The sequence below is a fragment of the Mesoplodon mirus genome (genome assembly GCF_964341445.2).
Source record: "Mesoplodon mirus genome assembly, chromosome: 13".
Classification (NCBI taxonomy): Eukaryota; Metazoa; Chordata; class Mammalia; order Artiodactyla; family Ziphiidae; genus Mesoplodon; species Mesoplodon mirus.
In genome coordinates this window covers 12,256,476-12,275,411 of record NC_138989.1, presented here as the reverse complement: position 1 = coordinate 12,275,411, position 18,936 = coordinate 12,256,476, and the positions used below count along the sequence as shown (strand labels likewise).

General features: G+C 48.4%; 1 protein-coding gene across 1 annotated transcript in view; it reads right to left on the bottom strand.

The window, feature by feature from the left end:
• The window catches only part of TESC (tescalcin), a 63,970-nt gene extending 45,770 nt beyond the window's left edge, over positions 1 to 18,200 (bottom strand). The window contains exon 1 of the mRNA XM_082641190.1: positions 18,033 to 18,200. Within this exon, the coding sequence (XP_082497316.1) occupies positions 18,033 to 18,090 (58 nt within the window). The 5' untranslated portion in view covers positions 18,091 to 18,200. The remainder of the gene's footprint in view (positions 1 to 18,032) is intronic.
• Positions 18,201 to 18,936: the final 736 nt, after the last annotated feature.

Sequence of the window (18,936 nt, the reverse complement as noted above, 5' to 3'; positions counted from 1 at the left end):
GCCCGTCATAAAGCCACACCTGGCAGGTTTCCATTTATACGAAACACTCAGAGAGGCAAAGCCATAGAGACAGAAAGTAGACCAGTGGTTGCCTGGGGCTGTGGAAAGAGAGAGGGAATCACTGCTAATAGCAAAGGAGTTTCTTTGAGGGGGATGAAAATGTTCCAAAATTAGATTGTTAACACAACCCTGTGATTATACTACAAACTGAGGACACTTTAAATGGGTAAAATGCAGGGGACGTGAGTTATATCTCAATAAAGACATTAAAAAAGACGTTAGTGTATAATCAGGACAACAATAGCCATTAATTAACAACAGGCATTCATCAAGCTGTGTCCTGGGCACTGTGTTCGACTCTACTCTTGACAAGCCTTGGCTCACATAACCCTCAATCAATCCTATCAGGTAGGGACAGTTTGCTCCCCAACCTAGAGATGGGAACACCAAGACCTGCCCAAGTTCACATAGACAGGAAGCACTGTGCAAACCATAAACCATCTCAGATCAGATTTCTCTAATGAAGAGTTTCCAGCTAATTGCATCCAAAGTGCATGCACACATGACACAAGCACCTTTCTGTCCTGCTTGATTGAAAGCAGAGGAATTAGGAGGACAAACTCCCCAATCCTGGTCCCCTCTTTTTGGCACTCAAATCATCAGAGCCAAGAGTTCAGCCCTCAGCTAAGCTCCTGTTCCCTCAACTCCGGCCCCCCAGGCTGACCCTGGGCCCCCTGTAAGGTCTGTCCCGTGAGCGCCTGATACACATGTGCCCATGTCACACCCTGGAAGGCCCTGTCTGTTGTCCCCTCAAGGGTTCCCGGCACGGAAGCTTTTCCAGTTTCCCCACTCCTCACTCTGAGCCCTCTCTCCAGGCCCCTGTGAGGTCACAGTTGCCATGGGAACGAGAGGCAGAGACACCTTGAGCCTGGCATCTCGACCTTGTTATTTTGGGTATTAGATTTCAACCTGAGGGAAATGTACACCCTTCCATGGGGTTGGTGGGAGTTTAATCTGCCCAATTTTGGGGGGGGGGGCACGGAGTGACTTGTCATTTTGTATCAAAAGCTTAAACAAAAAAGTATACACCTGTACTGACCAATACAGGGCCACATGTGGCTACTGAAATGTGCTGAAGTGTAAAAAAACATACCGGCTTTCAAAGACTTAGTACGAAAAAAACGTAAACTGTGTTAATAATTTTTATATTAATTATATTTGAAATAATATTTTAGTTATAATGGGTTAAATATATTATTAAACTAACTTCACCTGTTTCTTTACTTTTTTTTTTTTAAATGTGGCTACTAGAAAATCGGGAATTACATTCCATCTATAGCTCGTTGAAAATTTAGAATTATTCCACCTCACATTATATTTGTGCTGGAGAGTGCTTGGTATACACGCTCTGAAGCAGCAACTTGATCCCTAGGAATGAATCCTGAGGAAGCGAGACATATGTACAAAGATAAACAGATAAGAGTAATCATCGTTGTCTGTTTCAAACAGTAAAAAATTGGGGCAATGCTGGGCCATGGGAAACGGGTTAAATAAATCTGGGTGCATCCTACACGGCCTGAGAAAATATGTTTAAAATATCGTGGGACATCAGAAAATGTTCATGGAATATCATTACATGGAAAAACCAACAGGCTACAAAGATCTCATTTACATGAAAGTTCATATTGTTATACAAGTGTGTGCACAAGAAAAATTACGAAAGGGTCACAACAAAATAGTAAATTGTTCCAGATAGTAGAATGACAGGACATTTCCCTCCTCTAGCTCCTTACCTTTGCTTATCTGTCCTTTAACTTTTCTGCAATTAATAGGGATTACTTGTGTAATCTTATTTAAATTAAAAAAATTTTAACTTCAACGGCTATAATGAAAAGTAAAACAGAAAATACCTAACGTTTGTGACACTGTGGAGAAACTGGACCCCTCAGACATTGCTGGTGGGGATGGAAAATTGCACAGCTGCTGTGGAAAAGGGTTTGGTGACTCCTCAATAAATTAAACATAGATTTACCACACAATCCAGAAATTCTGCTCCTAAGTATATAACCAAGATAAATGAAAACATACGCCCACAGAAAAGCCCATAAATGAATGTTCACAGCACTATGATGCACAACAGCCAAAAGGTAGAAACAACCCAGATGTCCATCAACAGGTGAATGGATTAAGAAAGCAGCTCATGCAGCTCAATATCAAAAAAAACAACCCAATCAAAAAACGGGTGGAAGATCTAAATAGACATTTCTCCAAAGAAGACATACAAATGGTCAAAAAGCACATGAAAAGACACTCAACATCACTAATTATCAGAGAAATGCAAAACAAAACTACAATGAGGTATCACCTCATACTGGTCAGAATGGCCATCATCGAAAAGTCTACAAACAGAGCTGCAATGAACATTTTGGTACATGACTCTTTTTGAATTATGGTTTTCTCAGGGTATATGCCCAGTAGTGGGGTTGCTGGGTCATATGGTAGTTCTATTTTTCGTTTTTTAAGGAACCCCCACACTGTTCTCCATAGTGGCTGTATCAATTTACATTCCCACCAACAGTGCAAGAGGGTTCCCTTTTCTCCACACCCTCTCCAGCATGTATTGTTTGTAGATTTTTTGATGATGACCATTCTGACCGTGTGAGATGATATTTCATTGTAGTTTTGATTTGCATTTCTCTAATGATTAATGATGTTGAGCATTCTTACATGGAAGCAACCTAAGTGTCCATCAACAGATGAATGGATAAAGAAGATGTGGCACATATATACAATGGAATATTACTCAGCCATAAAATGGAACGAAACTGAGTTATTTGTAGTGAGGTGGATGGACTTAGAGACTGTCATACAGAGTGAAGTAAGTCAGAAAGAGAACAACAAATACTGTATGCTAACACATACATATGGAATCTAAAAAAAAGAAGAAAAAAAAAGGTCAGAAGAACCTAGGGGCAAGATGGGAATAAAGATGCAGACCTACTAGAGAATGGACTTGAGGATACGGGGAGGGGGAAGGGTAAGCTGGGACGAAGTGAGAGAGCGGCATGGACATATATACACTACCAAATGTAAAATAGCTAGTGGGAAGCAGCCGCATGGCACAGGTGCTTTGTGACTATCTAGAGGGGTGGGATAGGCAGGGTGGGAGGGAGGGAGATGCAAGAGGGAAGAGATATTGGGACATATGTATAACTGATTCACTTTGTTATAAAGCAGAAACTAACACACCATTGTAAAGCAATTATACTCTAATAAAGATGTTAAAACATCTACAAACAAATGCTGGGGAGGGTGTGGAGAAAAGGGAACCCTCTTGCACTGTTGGTGGGAATGTAAATGGATACAGCCACTGTGGAGAATAGTATGGAGGTTCCTTAAAAAACTAAAAATAGTACTACCATACGATCCAGCAATCCCACTACTGGGCATATATCTGGAGAAAACTAATTTGAAGGATACATGCACCCCAATGTTCACTGCAGCACTCTTACAATAGCTAGGACATGGAAGCAACCTAAATGTCCACCGACAGAGGTATGGATAAAGAAGATGGGGTACATATATACAGTGGAATATTGCTCAGCCATAAAAAAGAATGAAATAACGCCATTTGCGGCAACATGGATGGACCTAGAGATTGTCATACTGCGTGAAGTAAGTCAGAAAGACAAATATCATATGATATCACTTACAAGTGGAATTTTTAAAAATGATACAAATGGACTTATTTACAACACAGAAACAGACTCACAGACTTCAAAAACAAACTTACGGTTACCAAAGGGGAAAGATGGAGGGGAGGGATAAATCAGGAGTTAGGGATGAACATAAACAAACTACTACATATAAAACAGATAATCAACAAGGACCTACTGTATAGCACAGGGAACTCTACTCAGTGTTCTGTAATAACCTATATGGGAAAAGAATCTGAAAAAAATGGATATATGTATATGTATGACTGAATCACTTTGCTGTACACCTGAAACTAACACAACATGGTAAATCAACTACACTCCAATAGAAATTTAAAATTAAATTTAAAAAATAAGTACTAAGGGTGTGATGTACATGGTAAATATAATTAACACTGCCGTATGTTATACATGAAAGTTACTGAGAGAAAATCCTGAGTTCTCATCACAAGAAAGAAAGGTTTTTTTCTATTTCTTTAATTTTGTATCTATATGAAATGATGGATGTTCACAGAACTTATTGCGATCACTTCGTGATGTATGTAAATCAAATCATGCTGCACACCTTAAACTTATATAGTGCTGTATGTCAATTATATCTCAGTGAAACTGGAAGAAGAAAAAAGGCAGGCAGCACAAATAGTTTTTCCTCCCATATTCAGTTTGCTTGTTTACTAAAAACTACATATTTAAGGAAACAAAGAACAATATTTGATTAAAAATTGATTTAGTAAAAAAGTGTTCTATCCGTACAATGGAATATTATTTGGCCATAAAAAAGGATGGAGTACTGACACCTGCTACAATGTGGATGAACCTGGAACACATTCTGCTGAGGCAAAGAAACCAGACACAAAAGGCCACATAGTGTGTGATTCCATTGATGTGAAATGCCCAGAATAGGCAAATCTACGGACACAGAAAGTGCATGAGTGGGGTGCTAATGGATATGGGGTCTCTGCCTGGCCCTGGCCCGAAAAGTCAGGCCGCCACCCTGGTATGCTAAGCAAGGAGTCACTGGGGAAGGAGAGTCGTACAGACCAGGGGTCAGAGACAACACTCAGGAAGGAGGGCGGGAGGAGACTAGGCGCCGAGAAACAGGCCCGAAATCTCCCACAAGGTCCAGCCTCCCTCACTTGACTTGAGAGGAAACCGAAGATCCCCATTTACCCACGTCCGCTACGGGGTGATCAGGGCTATTTGAGCCTGGTGGTGAGGGGCATATAGAATACCACTTGCTTCTTCCTCCCAGAATCTGGGCTGCCCTCAGGGGTGTGAGGGCCTGACGGACTCCTCCGTGGCACACCTGTATCTGCTCAACCCTCTGACAGGTGCCCCCACCACTCATTAAGAGATATTTACTGAGTGCCTCTGGTTTGCTGGGCACCTGCCAGATGCCAAGGATGCAGACACAAAAGGCAGAGCCCTCACCTCACTGGGATCCAGGGTCCTAAGTGCAGTGTCCGCTTGCCAAGGAGCACCAAAGTTGGAGCAGGGCTTCCAGTCCACGGGGATGGGGTGGGAGGTGATGCCCGATGGGATCCCAGGGGCTGAGGGCTGGCGCAGGCAGAGTGGGAAGAACTCGGGGAGCTCCAAGCCCTTTAGCACGGGCGGGAGGCGGACTAGGAACAGGGGCACAGGAGTCGGGGGCACACACGTCAGACTAAGGCATTTAGACTTCACCCTGAGTTTCCGGAGGATGCTAAGTGACAGAACAAGATCCCAATGTGCCCGGCAACCGAATGGAGGGCTGATGCAGATGATGGGGCTGGGAACCCACTGAGAGGTGGGCAGTCCAGGTAGGGAAGGGCACTCAAGACACAGCTGAGAGAAGCAAGGGTGGTTGAGAGCATGCTGGCTGTTTTCTCCAGGGGCGCCCCAGAGCCACCCTGCCTCCCTCCATTTCCCCCGGCAGTGCCAGCCTGGATGCAGGCTCTGGGACTCCAAGTGGCATCACTGGGAAGGGCTTGGTGGCTTCCAGGACCCCCAAAGCTCTCCTGCTGGCTGTGTCCCGAGAGATTGGCCAGTACTCAACCCAGGCATTGGCCGAGGTCCTGCAACACAGAGATGCGCCCAGCCAGACAGAAAGGTGAGCTAATAACCCCATCGCTGCCAAGAGCTGCAGGTTCAACCCCCAGCTTCTCGACTTCCTAATAAACCTTCTCCCCAAGACTGTTACTTCCTCCTCCGTAATTCAGAGATAATAATAGCACTGCCTACATGTGGCTGTTCATACCACGAAAAACAATCAAATCACATAAACAATATGCATAATCATCAAAACGTGGGAACCCAAATGTCCATCTACTTGTGAACAGATGAACAAAATGCGGCATCTCCATCCAATGGAACATTATTCCACCATGAGACAGAATGAAGCAGTGACACTTGATACAACCTGGATGAACCTTGAAAACATGACATTAAGAAGCCAGACATGCAAGGCCACTACTGTATGCTTCCTTTTATATGAATCTCCCAAAGTAAGCAAATCCATAGAGACAGAAAGTAGGTTAGTGGTTGCCAGGGGCTACGAGTTGGGAGATTAGAGTGACTGCTGAAGCTTCTTTTTGGGGTGATGAAGATGGTCGGGAAATACAGTGGCGATGGTGGCACAGCATTGTGAATGGGCTTAATGCCACTGAATTGTATGCTTTAAGATGGTTAACCTGGGGGACTTCCCTGTTGGTCCAGTGGTTAGGACTCCATGCTTCCACGGTTGGGGGCCCAGGTTCAATCCCTGGTTGGGAAACTAAGATCCTGCAAGCCGCACGGTGTGGCCAAAATAAATAAATAATAAAAATAAAATAAAATGGTTAGGATGGTAAATTTCATGTTATGTGAATTTTGCCCCCATTGGAAAAAAAAATCATATACACACTCAGCACTGGACCTGGCCGGAGGAGCATAAGATCCTGGAGCCGCCATGCTTGCTATTATTATGTCCCCGAAGCAATAATCTCATGGTACCTATGTGGCTCTTCAGCTGCCTCCAGGATCCCAGGGGAGAGAGAACTTGTGTACCTCCTGGAATTACAGCCCAAGCAATGACTAAGCCGGGGCCTGGGGAGAGCGAGGGACCGGCCTCCACAGCCTGGAAGGGACCCTCCCCCACATGCCTGGCACGCACATGATGCTTCACGGTGCTGGATGCCCCGTTCCTCTCCTCCACCTGCCTGCCCCTTGGAAGCCATGTGCCGGGCGTGTACACATTCCAGACCACACCTCACTGCTGGGAATTTAAAGTAATCCAAAGATGCACCTGGGTGCACTCGGTCTTGAGAATGAAGTTATCAAACTCAATTCTATTCCAAAGCAGAAGCAACGACAAGATTAATTGCTGGCCTTCCTCCAGCAGCTTTCAACCCTTTGCTCGAAAACTTCAACCCGCTTTGTAAGTGCAAAAGCTGAGGGGTTCCCAGGAAGAGCTGCCCAAGGCCCATGCCAGCCTGAGGACGGCATTTATTTTAGGTACGGAGGGTCTTGTTAGGATATTTCGTTTTGTTTTGTTTTCTGCACAGAATGAATCCTCCAAATCTCAGGACTGGAGGGGACTCTGGGACAGACTGAAGGGACATGATTTTAGAAAACATTCTCCCCTCATGAGCAATGAGACAACTCAGAAAGCTGTCCGAGTGGGGGAGCATGACTCTCAAAATCACACAGACCAGCTCTGCTCATCCATGCTCACCTTCCTACGGCTAGCCTCTGTTCTTTCCCGTTTGCCTTAGAGCAGTAATAATAACCACCAAGTGTCAGCATTTACTCAGAGGCAGGAACTAAGCCAAACACTTGACACACGTGATCTTATTTAGTCCTCATCACAGTGCCTGCCTCTCCTGGGGGTCATCACACCCATCTTACACATACGGAAACTGACTCTCAGAGAGGGTAAGTCACTTGCTGAAGTTCACACAGATATGAGTGGCAGAACTGGGATTTGAACCCAGGTCTGTGACTCCAGAATCTGTTCTCATGACCATCTGCTGTGCTGTCTGCCAAAACTAAGAAGTGACTGGGACAATGAATACATACCATTTACATCACTAAACAAAGAAAGATGTCTCCATTTTAATAAAAAGACTAAAGATGAGGAAGGGAGAAAAGCAACAGTTAATCAGCGGAGATTTGGGCACTTTTCAGAGCCTCTAGGGGACTGGTTTTCACATTCTTCCAGAACTATCTTCAGCTCCAGATTTACCAAAAGCACGAGGGCTTATTATGGTAGGACATTTAGGTAAAGAACTCCAGTTTCAGGACTTCCCTGGTGGTCCAGTGGTTAAGACGTCACGCTTCCAAAGCAGGGGGCATGGGGTAGATCCCTGACTGGGGAACTAAGATCCCACATGCCACGCAGCATGGCCAAAAAATAAAAAAATATTAAAAATATATAAAAAAGAAAAAAAAAAAAAGAACTCCAGTTCCTTCTACAAGGAGCTAACACAGACTTTGCATTCCACTATGAACCTATGAAGCACTGGACAAAATTAGAAAAAAATTTAAGACATCACTAAGCTTGAAAGAAAGGGAAATCCCCAGGTGCCAGAAGCAAGGAGGGGACTCAGACCCAGCAAGTGAGGTGGCCTAGGGGTACCAGGATATTTCCAGGCTCACAGCAAAGGTGTGGCTTCTAGCCCACTCAGTGACAGCAGTGGCCATGGGTCCATGAGTTAGAAGTGAGACTCCTACCAAAAGCTAGAGCACAAAGGGCTGCCTCTGCATATAAGGTGGGAGAGAAAAACGTTCCCTGCTGGCCCAGAGAATCAACAAGGAAGCTGACTCTGCAGAAGAGGTGGCGGGTGCAGAGGAGAGGAGGGGGACTCTGTGATGAATCAAAACTCCAGGCCTGTGTCATTCACGAGAGAAAAATCCAAACCTCTGTGGTGCAGGAAAGCCAAATTGAGGAATTAATGTAAAAAGTGTTTCCAGACCAGTGAAAGCCCTAAGGTACCCAGAACAACAAATGCAAAGCACTGTGTGAGTTACTTCTATAGCCCAAGGCACAGGGTACTCTCATGGGGGAGGTACTTCAGCTAAGCCCATCTCTACTTGGTTTGGCCTCAGCATGAATCTGGAGATGAGTGAAAACCAGGGGGGAGCCAGCCCAAAGATGAGCTCAGAATCAAAAACCAAACTACACAGCAAATGACCACCATATGGGAGAATCAGGAGACACAATAAATGGAATGGATCTCCAAGAAGATGAGAGAGCAGAAACTATACAGTAAGCTTTAAATTATTACAAATAATATAAGAACAGTGCCCTATGACCAAAGCAGTGAATCTGAAAACCTTATAGAACTTACAAAATGTTTTTTTTTTAAGTCTATGGAATTTAAAAAACTAAGTTGGGTTAAGGCAGCAAAGCTGTAATAGCTAAAGAGAGAATTAGTGAATTGGAAGACAGACCTAAGGAAACAAATCATAATACAGCACAGAGCAACAAAAAGATAGGAAATATGCAAGAAAAGTAAAGAGGCATTCAGGACAGAATGACACGGTTCATCCCCTTTCAAAAGTAATTACTGAGGAAAAAGATTAGGAGAAAGGGGAGAGATATTATCTTCATTCTGGAAGATATCACTCAATTTTAGAATAATACAGCAGAAACCATTCCCAGGCAGGATAAATTAAATCCACATCTACACAAAGCACCTAAAAAAACACCACCAGCAAATATTTTTAAACAGAGGAGAAAAAGCAGATTTCTACAAAGAAATATCAATCAGACAAAAGAGCTGACTTTTCAACAGCAAAAAGAGACCAAAAACTCAGTGCTGAGAGAAAACATGCAGCAACCTCAAATTTTATACCCAGCCAAATGATCACTCCTGTAGCCTGGCAAAATAAAGACATTTTCAGACAAAGCTGACAACTCACAGAGACTCGTTGCAAACTCCATGGAAAGGTGTGTTACATAAGAAGAAACTGAATTTGGGGACTTCCCTGGTGGTCCAGTGGGTAGGACTCCGTGCTCCCAAGGCAGGGGGCCCGGGTTCGATCCCTGGTTGGGGAACTAGATCCCGTATGCATGCTACGACTAAGAGTTCGCATGCCACAACTAAGAAGCCTGCATGCCCCAACTAAAAAAGGATCCTGCATGCCGCAACAAAGATCCTGTGTGCCACAACTAAGACCTCGTACAGCCAAAATAAATAAATATTAAAAAAAAAGAAACTGAATCTGTAAGGAAGAATGGTTGCAAAAATTAATAAGAGTCTGCATAAAACAAAAACCAATACGTAGGTTTTTAAATTAAAGAAAAAATACTACAGAGTGATACAAATTAAAGTATGCTAACGTCCCCGATCATTAGCACAACATCAAGAAAATGACAAACTTGAGGCATATCAAAGATGGCAGGTGTATCACAAGTGATATGAATTACTGAAGGAAGTTACAGAATACCCTTAAAAAGGAGATAAATGGCCAGCTTCTGAAAGGTTTACAATCGAAATGATCTGTACCTGCCAACAACTATTGAACACTTATGACACGTGAAGAGCTTTACTCAAATTCTCATTCAATCCTCACAGCAGCCCCGGGACACATTCCCATCAAACAGATGAGGAAACTAAGACTCAGGGAGGCGAAGTTTCTTGCTTAGACAGTAAAGAGCAGCGTCGTGATTCAAACCCACATCTACCTGCTGGTAAAGGTCAAGGTGGTGGAAGGCTAGTCTGTGTCCATGTGGGACTCTGGCTGAGGCCTTGGAGATGCAGGAGAGGACAAGATAAGGGAACCCCTGAGAACTACCAGGTGGGTGAGGCCTGTGAAGTGGTGGGTGCTCACCTGGGGTTCTCTGATCACTGAGACCCTGGCATGGGTGCTCAGGAGCTGGGACGGCCCCCCCCTTCTCTTTCCATCGCTGTAGAACTCAGCCACACCAACCGTGCTGCTCTCTCCTGCCTGGCCACCGGCCCTCCCTCCCAGAGGTACCTGGGCCCTGAGACCTAACTGCTCCCTTTCACCTCCCAGGGAGCTGTGCTGAGAACAGAAGGCCCACTTCTGACAGCCTGCCCGTCCACAAAGGTCACACTCTTGGGACAACAAAGGGCCTTTTTGTCCTCACGCTTAAGGTGATTTCCACCACTGGCAGAAATCACCCACTTGACCTTCTGGTTTTATGAATTAATAATAAAGATGGAGCCGGCGACAGGATGGCTGGCAGGACCAGGGTGCCAGGCTCCTCCTCGTCACCTTGCCCAGCCTCTCCAAGCTGGGAAAAGGAGGCCCTGCCTTATCTTCCCAAAGCAGTGGGCACTCCTGAGCCAAAAACGCCTTGTTCCCCGGGCTTGAGATAGCAGATACTACAGTGCTTTGCAAAAGTAGAAGCATCTTATCAAGGCGTTTTTTTCTGTAGGATTGGGCCGTATGGCATATCTGAGCAGTGATTAAATTCCATGCTGCATTCTGGGAACCATTAACTCACAGAAAAATTATCCTGCCAGCGTGGGGATGGGGGAGGTGAGAAAGAAAGATGCATAAGGGATCTAATTACTACTAATCCGTGGAGCTGGGAAGTCTTAGAGTGGATTGCCAGTTGCTTTCACGCAGAGAAAACACAACTTCTGAGACAGACGTGAACCACACAGTCAGACCCAGGAAATGGAGGGGGTCTCTTCTTCTTAGCCCTCCCCACACCCCTCACGCTGCTCATCACCAAGCTTGCCCTCCCTGGGGGTTTGGGGGGCATAGCCCACACTTCTAGAGCTTTCCACATCACCCAGAGCTAATCCTATCTGCCTTGAGGTCCGATTGCCAGCTGGGTAAACAAGTGTGTGGAACACTGTTAACAAGGTCACGGGGCAGCAGTGTTGCCTCTCACAGATAATATGACTTGGGGTCACTCACACTCGCCACCTATATTATGTCACATGGGAGAGGCAGTTTCTCCTTGCACCCGAAAGAGAGCCTTTTTTTTTTTTTTTTTACAGCGTATTCCTAAATTTATTTTTATTTATTTAATTTTTATTGAGTATGGTTGCTTTACAATGTTGTGTCAGCCTCCACTGCACAACAAAATGAATCAGCCATACACACACATACAGATATCCCCTCCCTTTTGGACTTCCCTCCCATTTAGGTCACCACAGTGCACTAGGTGAGTTCCCTGTCCTATACAGCATGTTCCCATCAGCTGTCCATTTTATACATTGTATCAATAATATATATGTGTCAATCCCCGTCTCCCAATTCCTCCCACCCCACCCCTTTCCCCCTTGGTATCCATACATTTGTTCTCTACCCGTTTCTACTTCTGCTTTGCAAGTAAGATCATCTATACCATTAAAGAGGCCTTGTTTTGAATTTGGGTTCCACACACAGCATCTAAGTGACCTTTATTTTAATTATACTTTCTTTGCTTTTATTGAAGTATAATTGATTTATAAAATCAAAATCGTGTTAGTTGCAGGTGTACAGCACAGTGATTCAGTTATACGTATGCATCTAAGTGACCTTGAGCAGTCACCTGCGGGTCTGAGCCTCAGTTTCCTTATCTGTAAACGGGTAACAAAAGTCCCACTGGGCTCTTAGGAGGATAAGATGATGGATGGAAAAGGCCCAAGAAAGAGCAGCTGTTACCTCATCCACAGCTCTAGACAATCTCATCGACTGCCACATCTTCAAAGGGGTGAAAATGGCGGCTCAGAGAGGGCTGCGGCCTGGAGCAGGCGTCCCAGCACTGCCGCATGGGGCAAGCCCGATGATCGCCGGCCTCCTAGCCCTATTCTGCAGCTACTGCTAACATGGGATGACCGGATCCAGGGGCACAGAGTGCAAAATGGGCCACGGCACGGGGTGCTTCTGGCTGCCCAGGAATTAGTTCACTTGCTACCCAGCCCTTTCCTGCACGTTTCCACACTGGGAGCACCCAGGGAGTGGGCAGAGGTCTGGACAACCCGTCCAAGGCAGAGAAGGTTCCAGAGGGCTGGAGGCACTTGGCCCTCCCTGCTGCGGTCATGACCACTGCACCCAGCCCCCCCGAGAGCTCAGCCTTTGGGGATCAGTCCTCCCAGATAAGTTTGTTCCTCCCTCAGCAGGGAGCCACCATTTTTCATTCTCCTAAAAAAATTGCAGTGCTCTTATTATTACTTTCTTATTGGGATCTGATTTACATAGTGTGGAATGTATCTTCACTGTTTGAAGAATCTCAGGAAAGCTGAGGGTCCACATCTCCCAGAGCCCCACGGACACAATTCTGCACCCCACTTTATGGGTTTCAGAAACTCCCCAAGGATCCCAAGTTAAAACCACAGTCCACCCCAGAGGAAACGGAAAGGGAGCCAATAGGTCTTGTTGGCCATTTAGCTTCACAAGCCTTGGTGACAACAGGATGGACACAGTGCTACCGGCTGGTCCGCCCTTACCCCTCAAGGCCCTGAGCTTCAGAAAGGCAGGGGAAGTGTCTGGTGCACCAGGGCATGTGGCATGTGGTGAAGGGCCTGAGGCTGTGGTCTGGGGCTGCTTGAAGACTTTATAACCCAGGAGTACTGCCCAGCCGGGAGATTCCAGTGGAAAATGCAGTGCCACCCCTAGAAGCCAGCCCAGGCCACACAGGCCTCCCGCATCTCTGGTTCCCCCCGCAAAGGATGAGGTCCGGGGGTCAGACCAGGACTTGAATCCCGCCTCTGCTTCTCAGTGGCCTGTGGCAGTCACGTCCTCTCTTCAACCTTGACTTCCCCATCTCTGGAATGGGAAGGCCACAGTGTTCCTGGGAGGATTCCATGAGCCACTGCGGGGAAACTTCATAGCTCAGCACAGTGTTTGGCAGATGACAGGCACCCGATAAACATTAGCTCTAACCATCATGAGGTCTGAACTCTAGATCTGGGAGATTGATTTTTCTTCTTCCTTCTGGCAGCTTCTTGGCATCTACGTAGACATGCCTGTGGAGCTGTTCTGGAGCCTGAAGGAAAAATAGACCCCTCCACCTTTCCCAGATTCCTCCTCGTATTCTTTCCTTTCCAATTCCAGGAGCAGACACGGGGTTGGGGGGACAGGAAGCGGGGGCCACCTCCAGGCCAGCTCAAGGTGGGGACAGGGAACACGCTACGGTGACTGATTCCTTTCTTCCTGTCCAGCGTCCATGTCACACCTTGGGACACACACTGGGCTTGACACCACGCCTGCCATGGAGAAAGGCCAGCTCACCACTTGGACACACAACCAGAATGCCTTCGCTCGGGTTTTTAATATGAATTTTAACAGTCTAGGTAGTCAGCTTTCCTGGCACAGAAAAGATGCTTGGGAGTACTTGTCCATGTTTTAAATCAGTCGATGAGACTCTGACAGGCAAGGAGAGGTGGGCGTGCGGACCCAAGGATGCCCTGCGTGAGCGAGCTTGCGCTCAGGCCTATTTTTGGTGAGGCTGATGTGGCCAAGGCCAGCTGCTGGTGTGGCACTAGATTTTATACCAGACACTGGCTCCTGGGCAATACTCCCTGGGTTATAAAGTCCCTAGGGCCCTCACCCCTTCAACGTGAACCTCTTGTGTTCTCACTGAGTACAAAGGTACTGAGTACACTCCCCACTCTCAGGGAGCTCCAAGTTTCAAGGGGGTGGCAGGTGACAAAGCTGACAATTATAACAGGGTGTGATGTGAGCTATTACGGGAGGGAATGCAGGGGCTGCGGGAGTGCTGAGGACGGGCATTTAGCACACAAAGGTAGGAAGGAGGGTAGCCGGGGATGGCTTTCTGGAAGGAAACAATAGCTAAGCGGAGCTCTGAACGAGGAAGAACATGAGTTTCATAAAGAGACGAGGCAGGGCTTCCCTGGTGGCGCAGTGGTTGAGAGTCCGCCTGCCGATGCAGGGGACACGGGTTCGTGCCCTGGTCCGGGAAGATCCCACATGCCGTGGAGCGGCTGGGCCTGTGAGCCATGGCCGCTGAGCCTGTGTGTCCAGAGCCTGCGCTCCGCAACGGGAGAGGCCACAACAGTGAGAGGCCCGCGTACCACACACACACACACAAAAACAGAGAGACGGGGCAAAGAGGAAACGTGCGCGATCTTCACCTGGGTGGTGGTTACAGAAGTATGGCCATATGCAAATGCTGAATTATGTGAGATGGGAAGAGTGCTCCAGGCACAGGGAACCGATTGTACAAAGGCCTGATGGTGAGAAAAATACACGGGCAGGCTGTCCCTACCCCTTCTGGGTTCCTAGAAATCTGAGGGGCAACGAAACACAGTGAAAGCACAGCAGTGGCAGGACAGTGAACCTGGGGATCCTGAGATCCCCTACTCCTCCGTTTATGAGCTGTGGGACGGCAGGCAAGTTGCTTTACTCCTCTGAGCCTCTGTAAAATGGCCATAGTACCACCTTCCCTGGAGGATTACCATGAGGATTCCAAGAGAGTGCATGCAAAGGGACCAGGCTGATTCTTCAAATCAGGGACCACTCTGGTCCTCAGAGAGGCGGGGGAAGCCTAGCAACTCTGTGGGCACAGCCTGTTCTCTGGCTGCCCTGGACCTAGGCTCTTCCCCCTTCTCAGGGATGCTTCCCAAGGGTTCTTATAGGAACACTCCACCCAGCCTGCAGGATGCTGGGAGCTGACGTTCCCATACCAAGTCAAGCACTGCCACACATACATACATCCTCTTGTTGAATCTATACCGCCACCCCACGATCCAGGTGGGAGCACTAACGCTCAGAGAGGTAAAACGACTTGCTTAAGGTCATGCAGCTGTGAAGAAGACTTAACTCTTACTTGTGGCTCAGAGCAACCAGGACCTATCAATGTATTTACAGCACGGCTGATAATACTAAACACTTGTGCTTGTTCTAAATACTTCACGTGAATTCACTCACTTAATCCTTCCCAACAACTCAGAGGAAGGTACCACTTTTATCCCGATTTTATCGTGCATGAAACTGAGGCACTCAGGGCACAAATGACTTGCCCAAGGCTACATACCTATCAAGACCCCTTAAATCAGGTTTCCGTCCCAACCTGAGCCCTATGTCCACGTCCTCAACTTGTTCCTGCCAAAGGACCTTTGCATTTGCTGTGCCCTCTGCTCCAAATGCACTTCCGACTGGTCTTCACGCAGCTGGCTCCTTCTTACTTGGGTCTATTCCATTATCACCTCCCCCGAGAAGCCCTCCTGGTCCCCTCGAAAGAAATTGTATCTTCTTCAGGGAACTTGACACCAGTGGGTGGATCTGTTTATACTGTGCATCTCCCCTCAGGAAATCAACCTCTCTGGGTCTGAATGGATAGAAGTGCTCAGACTGTGCCAACCCCTTTCACAGAACTAGGGGCAAGTTTCCACCTACTTGAAGTTCAGATAACGGAAGGCATTATCCTCCCCTCTAGTCTGACCTCAGAACTCCTTCCCTGACCTCCTCTGTCTCCCCTCCCTCTTTGGGGGTGTGAAATCTGAGTTCTGAGCAGCAAAAAGGGAAGTCACATCAGCCACCTCTAGGAAAGCAACAAAGCACGGAACCCTCAGCTTCAATCATCCGGGTAGGAGGCTGGGCCCAGGAAACTGACAAGATTCCCAGCATGCTCTGCAGCCCTATCACCTGTCAAACCCACAACCAGATGGAATTCCCCCAGACTGCCTGCCACAGGGGGGCTGCCTGAGAGACTGCGGCCAGCCCACCCTTCCTGCAGAGATCCCAGCCTCAGAGAACCCCCATTTCTAACCAGCCAGATTCAAGGCAGCCAGAGGGCATTCAAGAAATAATAAAAACAGGGGAAATCCAAGAAAGTCAGGTGACAGGAATCCTACCTCCTCTCTCATGTGCGCCTTGTTGAACTAGACTTTATAAAACTTTTTGAATAAGTCAAACAGTCACACATGGTTCAAAATGAAAACATAAAAAAGTTAACAGTGAAAAGCTCACCCCCTCTTCATCTTTTCTACCAAATCCAATAAGTATTCATTCTTCTTAATTCCTTGATGCAAATAAAAGTTACAAAAATATACTCTTACTCCCCCTCTTTAAAAAAAGGGGGGTTCCATATGATATATATGCACCACAACTTTTCTTTTCTCCAGTTGAAGATAGCTATCTATATTTGTACACAGGAAGGTGTCCGCATACATGTCTGTGTATGTACGCATGTGTAGACGCAGACACCAATTGTTAAGGGCTTTCTGTAATTTGCACCCAATTCTCCTGGAAACAGGTGTTTAGATTTGGAATCAGGTGTTTAGATTGGGAGTCAGGAGGGGTCATCTTTCAGCCCACGCACAAATGGCGGGGCCTCTCCCTCCAGCTGATCCACCATGGACGCTGACTGTCTGCACTAAACTCGAAGCAGGCACCAGGAGCCAGCTCCTGACTGGAAATAACAGCTGCAGCTCCCGTTTTCTTGAGCATTTATCTACAAGATACTAGCAGAAATCCCATTCTAGAAAAAAGGAAACAGAGACAGACAGAGGTAAAGTGACTAGCCCAAGGACACACAGCCAGGAAGTAGCGCTGGCGGGGCTGACACCCGGTCTGCCCATTGCCAAAGCCAGTCTGCCCACTCACCTGGCCTCTCTAGGTCTTCAGTCCACACCCCCCTTCACAGCCCGTAATAGAACCGGGTGCCCCGAGGTCAGGGCCCAGGGTCAAGTTCCCAGCCCGGCTGGACTTGGGCGGTCAGGCGCCTCCGCCATCACTTCGCTGCGGTCAGCTCGGCCCGCAGCCCGGCCTGCCGGTGCGGTGCGCCCTGCCCCGGGCGGATACGGGGCGCACAGCCTCTGCGAGCCCGGGAGTCCGGGCGAGCTCCACGAAGGTCGCCGGGCTCCAGCAAAGTGCTCTTCGGGCGCTGCCTTGCTTAATCCTCCGTTACCCATGGAGAGTAGATAGGGGGGGACCCGCCTGAAACCATTTCACAGACGGGAGGCTCGGAGACCCGCTCACCCGCGCTAAGGTCGCGGGGCCGGGCTCCCTCCCAGCTCTCGCCGGACTAAAAAACTTTCCTCCCCCTGCGTAATCCTGAATCCAAATGACTTTCAGGTGCGGGTCGCGTACAACAGCTGAGCTTCCATGGGCGCTAGCTCTCCCGGCCCGGGAGCCCGGACACTGCTCCCTCCCAGGTCCGCAGTCCCAGGTTCAGGGATTCCCAGCCAACTCCGGGAGCACCGAGGCAGAGCTGCCGCGACACTTACTCAGCATCACCGCAGCCTGCAAAGTGGCCGGCGGGGACCCATTTGAAGGAGGGGGAGACTGAGGCGCAGAGAGAGCCAGCTACTAGCCCAAGGTCACACAGCGCGGTGGCCCGAAGCCCAGCGGGTGGCCGTGGGCTGGGAGCCCCCGTGCCAGCCGGCCGGCGGTCGCGGTCCCCGTCCCTTTCCCCCGCGGGATACTCACAGCCCGTCTTGCCCTCGAGCTCCCGCACCTCCTCGGACGCGGAGTGGGTAGCGCCCATGGTGCCCGCGGCGGGGGCCCGGGGACGCTCGTCCCTCCCAGGCCCTGGGCTGGCGTCGGCTGCGCAGCGGCAGGTCCGGCCTCGGGTCCGACACAGGTCGGGACGCCAGGAACTGGTCTGAGCCGCGGGTTCCGCGTGGGGTGCGAGCGCGGCCTCTTATAGCGGCGGCGGGCGGAGCGCCACGGTCCTAGTGCGCTCCGGCTTCGCGCATTGCCATTGCCGGGAGTGGGGAGCGCCCCGCCCCGGGCCGGAAACGGCGGGGAGAAGGGTGGGGAGAGGAGGGGGACCCAGGATCCCCATTCCCCACAACCGCGGGCCGTGCTCGTCGCGCCTCACCCCTTCCGCACCCCTGCCGGCTGTGGGAAGAAGGTGTGAGCAGATTTGGGGGTGTAGGTAGGAGGGATCAGACGCCACGGAGGTTCCATGCCCTCCCCCACCCCTGTTCCCCTACACATCCTCCCAGATGTCAGGAGGGAAACTCCCTGGGAACAATGGAGAAGGACAGCATTAATTATCTCTATGGTGGACAGCAATAAAGATAATACAATAATAATCATCCAACCTGAATGCGCAAGTGGGGGGGCTTTCTTTGGCTTATTCCAGGAAAGCCCACCCTGATGAAGTGGTCACCCCCACGTACAAGACTGGCCTGTCCTAGCTGCTTAGCCTAGTTGCTTAGGGTGGGGACATTCTCAGTCTTTAGGTTCAGGGATTCTGACTCAGGCAGGGCCCAGGAGGCTGCATTTCAAACTACCAGAGAGAATGCCATCCTTCTGGGAGAAGTTTTGCCTGAAGCTGGCTGGAGAAGTTGGGTTCCGTAACCAGGTTGGGTGGCCCCGGCCAGGC